This window comes from Papaver somniferum, chromosome 5 (assembly GCF_003573695.1).
Source record: "Papaver somniferum cultivar HN1 chromosome 5, ASM357369v1, whole genome shotgun sequence".
Lineage (NCBI taxonomy): Eukaryota > Viridiplantae > Streptophyta > Magnoliopsida > Ranunculales > Papaveraceae > Papaver > Papaver somniferum.
In genome coordinates, this window is record NC_039362.1 from 110,066,488 (window position 1) to 110,074,292 (window position 7,805).

The 7,805-nt window shown below is 36.9% G+C and overlaps 1 protein-coding gene across 1 annotated transcript; it reads right to left on the reverse strand.

Annotated features, from left to right (window-relative positions):
- Positions 1 to 4,704: 4,704 nt before the first annotated feature.
- On the reverse strand, positions 4,705 to 7,192 carry LOC113282399 (uncharacterized protein At4g28440-like). Its single transcript, XM_026531389.1, has 4 exons — positions 7,033 to 7,192; positions 6,547 to 6,765; positions 5,239 to 5,442; positions 4,705 to 5,054 (listed from the first exon to the last, which is right to left on the reverse strand). The coding sequence occupies exons 2-3, from the start codon at positions 6,758 to 6,760 to the stop codon at positions 5,252 to 5,254; spliced, it is 405 nt and encodes a 134-aa protein (XP_026387174.1). The 5' UTR covers positions 6,761 to 6,765; positions 7,033 to 7,192; the 3' UTR covers positions 4,705 to 5,054; positions 5,239 to 5,251.
- Between the last annotated feature and the right edge of the window lie 613 nt (positions 7,193 to 7,805).

Below are 7,805 nucleotides of genomic sequence, written 5' to 3' on the forward strand. Positions count from 1 at the left end.
TAAATATAATACAACAGATTTACAAAATTATTTTTATCAAACGAATTAGAATCTATGCTAGATTTGTGAACTCGTTGGTTTAGACTTTCTGACATGTGTTGTAGCTTTTTAATTCTTGCCTTCTTAGCGATGTAATCCGCTGCATTGTTGTTCTTTCTCTTTATAAATTTCACTTTAGCTTGAGGTAACTCGTCCAAAATTATCCTTATTTCCTACAAGGTATTTTCTGCCGACCACGGAGATTCTGAAGTAACCCTGTTTAAGTTGTCTGGCAAAGCTTTGCAGTCAGTTGCAATGACCACACTTGATAAGATATTATTCTTTAACCACGTAATTGCCTTCAGTAAGGCTTTTGCTTCTGCATGAAAAGCTGATGTAGCCCACTCTGAACCCACTTAAAGGTGCATGAAGGTCTCTTCATCAACAAAGTACAGGATGAAAGCATATCCCATTGACGAATCTTCTTTCTTGTAAGAAGCATCAATGAAGATAATCCAGTCTGAATTCAGGTTGGACCAAAAATTGTTGATTGATATTTTCTTTTGATTTTCCTCATTGCTTTGTAGGGTATTCGACGGGGAGGAATTTAAGAAATTATTTATTTGTCCTAGTAAACTGACTGGGTCTGGGTGGATGTTCTCAAAAACAACCGAACATCTGTATTTCCAAATGAACCAAAGTGTGGTGGATATTTTTACCTGAAGATGGCTCAGATCAGCTTCCGAAATCCACCATTTAACCCAATTAATAGCAGAGCTGGGAGAGTATCTAATGATTATATTCTGTAGAGATAGACCAAACCAAACTGCTCTAGCAAAAGAGCACTCGCAGAAAAGATGAACCTCCGTTTATTGCACTTGATTGTTACATAGATGGGAAATCGGGTCAATTTCCATATTGTGAGCACCTAATCTCGCCGACGTTGGAAGGACTTTTTGCACCAATTTCCAGATGAAAAGCCTGATTCTAGGGATGGCTTGAATTTTCCAGATCTTGCTCCATGGGAAATCTAGATTATCATTATTGTCGAGATCCTGATTGGCTAGAAAGGTATAAACATTTTTGGCCGAGAAATTTCCTGATTGATGGTGTCTCCATCTAATAATGTCTTACTCATGGTTCCTAGGATTTAACGCTTGGATTTGTTCCCTGTCCTCTAGGTAGAAGAATTGGTTTAGCTTTTCTTGATCCCATCTATTCTGATCTATAATTAGATCTTGAACTCTTTTTGGTACATGTTCCTGACTGTTGGGGATTTTTTAGATTATCTCTGTGTTAGGGATCCATCTGTCTTCCCATATTTTCACCGAAGCTCCGTTTTTGACTTGCCAAATAAAATTGCCTTTTATTAACTCTAACCCTTTTTGAATGCTGGTCCAAATCCACGAGAGATTCGAAGTTCTGGATTTTTCGAGGGGGTGGGAATCTGGGAAATATTTTGCTTTTAACAATCTGACCCATAATTGAACTTGTTCCGTGACCAGTCTGCTTGCAAGTTTAGTAAGAAAAGCTAATTAAATTGATGGGGATTTTTAATTCCTAATCCACCTTGGGAAATGGGTTTGCATATACTTTTCCAAGCCCTTATAAATCCTCCGTGTCTTTTTTGCCCATCTTTTTTCCACCAGAAGTTTCTCTGAATACAGTCAAGCTGATCAAGAGTTGTTTTTGGCAGGGCGAGGACTTGCATTTGATATGTTGGGTATGATTGAAGGATAGATTTTATCAAAACAGTCCTCCCTGCATGAGATAAAAGTTTCGATTTCCAACCTTGTAAGGTAGAGTAGTAACGTTGTAGCAGCGGTTCAAAATTGGCTTTTCGGTTTTTGTCGAAGAATAGCGGTGTACCCAGGTACCTATCATTTTTGGTCATCAGCAGGACTTTTAAAATTCTTGCAATTATTTTTCCATGTCTTGGGTGTATTTTTGGGCTGAAATAGACACTGGATTTTTGTAGGTTCACCATTTGACCCGTGATGTTTCCAAATAAAAGTAATATTTCCAATAGGCTTTTCGCTTCCCCCAGGTCTGCTTTTGTGAATAAAAAGCAGTCGTCCGCAAAAAAGAGGTGAGAGATATTTGGAACATCTTTATTTATCTGGAACCCAGATATTCTCTTATCTTCTATTGCCTTTTCGAGGAGTCGAGACAGAATTTCCATGCAAACTAGGAAGAGATAAGGTGATAAAGGATCACCCTGTCTTAAACCCCTAGAGGTATTAAAAGATGGCCCTGGGGATCCATTTAGAAGGATTGAAAAGGAGGTTGTTGAAATGCATTGTAAAACGAGCTTTGTCCAGAATTCCGAAAAGCCAAGAGCTAATAGAACTTTCTCTATAAAGTTCTATTCGACCCTATCAAAAGCTTTTGATAGATTTAGTTTTAAAGCTAGGAAATCCTTTTTTTTCTTGGAGGTTTTCATCGAATGGATAAGTTCATGAGCAATGATGATGTTGTCTGTGATTTGCCGACCAGGGAGGAAAGCCGATTGATTAGGGGAGATTATTTTACCGAGAAGGGGTTTTAGTCTATTAGCTAATTTGAGATGATTTTATAAATGGTATTACTCAGGCTAATAGGTCTGAAATCCCCCGGGGTTTGTGCTGTGGATATTTTTGGGATGAGGGTTATGAAAGAATGATTGAGATCTTTGTCGAGAGTGGCCGAACGAAAGCACTCTTGGACAGTGTCGATGATATCATTTCCCAGAATGTCCCAGTTAGCTTTAAAGAAACCTGGCTGGAAGCCATCCGGACCTGGGGCTCCCATTGATTTATATTGGAAAGGGTGAGCCAAATTTCTTCTTTAGTGGGAATTACAGACAAGGAGGCATTTTCTTCGATGCTGATGCAAGGATTTATGATGGTAGATAAATCAAAATCGAAGTTGTTGTTTTGGGACGAGCCTATTTGTTGGAAGTGTTTAACCAGCAGAGAGTTGATTTGATCTCTATCTGAGATCCATAGCCCAGAGGGTTCTCTAAGAGAATTTATCGCATTGATTCTTTTTCTATTTGAGGCGGATGCATGGAAATATTCTGTGTTCTGATCATATTCTTTGAAGAACTTATCCCTGGAGAGTTGATGGTAATAATCATTTTTGATTTTGTACCATTTTCCTAACTCCGCTTGAAGATTTTTTAGTGTGTCTATTTTTTTTAGAGATATTTCCAGATCTATGAATACTATCAATTCTATTGTTTATGGATTTGATATTTTTGTGTATGTTCCCAAAAATATTTGTGTTCCAATGAGCTAAGTCGGAGGAAAGTAACTTTAGAAACTCGATGAAGGATGTCTCATTGGAATTGGAGGAGTGTAATTTCCAAGATGCATCTACTACCATAGGTAGCGTGGGATGAGTTAATCAGGATCGAAGACATCTAAAAGGTTTTTGGATCCTATATTTTTCTGGGTTTGAATCCAATAAAATAAGTGTATGATCAGAGCCTATCCTTAGGAGATGAATTACCTTGGTATCCGGAAAGTTCTGGAACCACAGAAATGAAGTTAGCGCTCTGTCTCGTTGGGAGATGTTTGCCTCCTGTTCGCAGATTTTTTATAATAATTCAATGAATTAAGTACGCATTGACAATGAAGGAAGAATCTTTACTTTCTTGCCCCACGTTTGTTTTTGTATCAAAATAAAATAAATACATTCCTTCACGTGGTTTAATTACTTCGTTTGGATTTGTTGGCCGAGCCAAATGACGCGGTATTTCGTAATCGCCTACTGCAGTACCGGTGACCGCTGAAACGACCAACCATCAACATCGAACATGTGAGAAACGATAAAACATCGCAGTGATGCTTTGGCCAATCAATAAATAGCAGTTATGGCCTATGGGAACATTGGGAAAATGCGATTTGATCTCTTTATTTGTGGGTCGAGTGAGAAAAATGCTAGAACGTGAGAGAGACGCGCAACAGTCGGATGAAACAAAAAAAATTACTAGAGTATTCAGCCCAGTTGAGAACGTGGGCATATTTAATTGTGAACTTGTTCGGCCGAAGGCAAGGGAGAGAAATTCTTTCTGGTAAGTAAGGCTTCGAAGAAGCAACAAGTAGGATGTGCCTGGTAAGGAAAAAACATAAGAAGCAACCAGTCGATTATCATTTTTCTTTTGGCAAAGCTGTTCCGTGGTGTGAAAAAGAGTAATGCTATTTTCTTGTGACCATTATTATATGCAAGACACTCAAAAAGATATGCATGGCCATGGTGTGAAGTGATAATCGAACTTTCTTCTAACCATTATCTATATTTGGCAAACCTTTCTTCCCAATAACCATCAATATGTAGGTATTCTTTTCTTTTCAAAAAAAAAAAAATCAATATGTAGGTATTGCAGGCACGCTGGTAGTGGTCATTTTCATGAATCATTTTCTATGTTTCCAAGAAGCATCAAGGCACTCAAGTAACAGTAATAGCGTACAGCCAAGTGTCTCTGGAACAGCAAAAGTGGAAGCTGAAGCATGAGTACATGCAAGTTGGCTTGTGCAAGAACAAAGTTTGAAAGTTGACGATACAATGGGAGGGGCTGAAAAAGAAAGAACTATTCTCAATTTCTTATAAAAGGCATGAGCAACTCCTGATTAAAAATGGTGGATTACAAAAGACAATACTCGGGTAATTTGACTGTTAAAATTAATTCACTGGAATAAATAAAAAATGACATACATATTCACGAAAATAATGATAAGAAAATTCACATAGAACAATATGCAATATCAAAAAAATAGGCAGCGAATCTGACACATTATAGTTTTAGATAGAAGGTCTAAACACTGTAAAATCATTCTTCCATATTTCCAAAATAACAAAGAGAATTAAAGTTATTTAACTTAAAAGTCAGATCTTCGATAAATACCAGAAACATAAAAGCATCAACTAAACCCATTACAGTATCTAATCTTCTTATTGTCCCTCTGCATTGCTGAAAGGAACTCAATCATTTTCCTGTCCCCATGTTTTGCTGTTGCTGTAAATCTTCCGCACAACTTCGAAGCTCCATGTATCCATACGAAACAAGTTGAAGCATTAATTTGAATCCCAACCTAAAACACAAATGGATGCATAAGACTGAGTTAGAAAAAGAAAGAACCTGATGGTCAAATATAAGAACCCAAAATATAAGTGCAAGGGGAAGTATACGGAATTAGTTAAAAAAAAAAAAAAGAAAAAAAAAACAATTGCACAAATAAAGCAACTTATAATGAGATTGAGTTTAAGTTACCGTACATTGCAAAAAGGCTTATTCTTCAACGACGTTGACGAGTTCATATTCCACCAATGAGAGGTTGTTATCTTCTTTCACAGTGAAACTAGCAGATTCAGTCACCTCAACGCGACCCCATTTGTCCACTGCAAGCCTCATTGATCCTTTGAACATGTCAATTTTAGCATTCCGCAGGATCACGGTACTACCTTCTTTCATCAAGTCGACTGAAAATACGATAAATTGGTAGTTAAGTAACGATGAAAATCATAATAGCTGCATAAAAAGTAAGGTTGTGCCTTCGCAGTAGCACGTGTATGTTCTGAAAATGCATATGATCAGTTTCAGGTGGAGTGTCCTAAATATCCTAACTGCTTGTTGGGCTCATAGCTAAAGTATGTTAAGAAATTACAGCAACAAAAGTACATGGATATTTTGTTCATAGATACCACCATGAGGAAGAGTATTAATAATGATATTACAACTCAACTTCAAAGCATTTTTAGTTAGGACTGAAAGATAAATTTCTTCAGCCTAACCAGTGTTTAAGATCGTTTCATTATATAGAGAGATTCTATTGTTTGTCTAAATGACAATGAATCACCCAAACAGACATCAAAGATGATCATAGTCAGTGACCTATTTGGAAAGTCGGATAACGAAAAACTCTCAAGTACTATTTAGCAGACAAGAAAAAAGTTGATAATGAAGAAGATATTGTGGACATACAAACTAACGTGTATTTTTTTTCTATCCTCATCGGTGATGGAACTGGGGTCTGGGGGTGCTCCAGCCACCCCGGGCCGAATTTCAAAAAACCTACCCGATTTTTTTTTTATTTTCAAGGGTATTTTCTTGAAAAAAAATTGTGCAGCCCCCTAAAAGTTCAACATCATATAGCCCATCCTGCTGTTTTAGCCTCCTATACTTCCAATCCTACTTCCATCACGGATCGTCATACACACAAGCTCAAGAAACTACATCATCCTCATTTTAGTTATGCTGAATAATGCCCCTAAATAAAACTCCAACCTTATTTTGTATATACAAATCAGCAATCTTAACCATAGCAATTAGATTGACCAATCGCATGTATTAAAAGCAATCAAACACCAAGATCTTAACCATAGCGATTAGATTGACCAATTGCATGTATTAAAAGCAATCAAACACCAAGAAAGTATGATATAGGTTGGTTGACTACAGGTACATAGAATATATCAAACGACAAAGAGGACTTCCATGGAGAGCACGATTTTATACAAGATGCATTGAAGTGTAGGATCATCATCTATTAAACAAGATACGATCAAAACTCTAAAAAGCAATACCTTGATCATTCCTAGCAGTGAAAATAATCAACCCAGTTTCATCTCCAACCAAACATTCAGCAATACGCATTTGACGCATTTGAGGTCCACCTTTCTGTAACACCATCTTTGCATCTACAACCTTCACAGTTAGAGTATGTCCACTAGTCCCCGGACGCAGTTGATCTACCTTAGTAAAAACGGCCTTCCTCATTCCACTCTTTGCTTCAGCCATTTCCTCTACAAACACAGCAAACATAACACAATCTTTTCCATCAAAATTCAATAAATACCCAAATAAAACATAAAAAGTAACAAACTTTCTTAATTAACATCACCCTAAAAAGCTAACCTTTAAATAGGAAATCAATCAACCGATGATAACAAACATTAACCAATCAAATCAAAAATTGCATGTCATAAACCCCAGATAAGAATCAAACCCTAGATGCATTAAGAAAGTTAATTGATTAGTAACCAGAAGAACCCAATGAATTACAATATTACCTTTGGAGTAGCGGTGAGATTATGAGACTGTAGAGGTCTGATAGAGAGATCTGCAGAGGAGGAGGAGAAGAGGAGAGTTGCTGTTGAGAAAGGAGACCTTCAGAATCGGCTTATACAATGAAGAGTCAGAGTTTTTATAACCGTTGGATGTTAAACCTTACTAAAAACCTAATCCTTACCGTACGAGTCATATATGGTTGGTGGGATACCATTATGCAGGTGCTGCAAAATTATGGGCTAAACTAATCCTAATCGGAACCAAACTAAGAATCATCAAGTTTTTTTTTTGGTTAATTTTTTTGACTTAAGAATCATCAAGTTGTCGGATGGTTTTTATGCTCACTCCCATACGGGGGAGATCGGTATTCTGTTCGAACCCCGTAGTTGTCTGAAAATTCCCACTGAACGAAGAATTTAGGAAGAATTCAGGAAGGTAACCGTTAGGAAGTAGTCTATGACCATTATTTCGTGTTATCAGGCCAAAAAAAAATATTGTAATCAAACTAACAATTTAGGAAGTAGCTTAGGACCACTGTTTCATGATTTAAATTTTCCTAAATGAAGATTTAGGAAGTAGCCTGGGACCACTGTTTCAAAAAAAAACGCGTAATCAAACTAGGGTATTTAATCTGAACGGTCAGGATTATAATTTAAAATTAATATATTAGGAATGAAAGACCAAGATTAATTTAAAACTCGTAAATATTAAGAATGATCTCGTAAAACTTTACCAGATAATTCGCACCTCGGCGACGATTAATCTAGCTAAACCA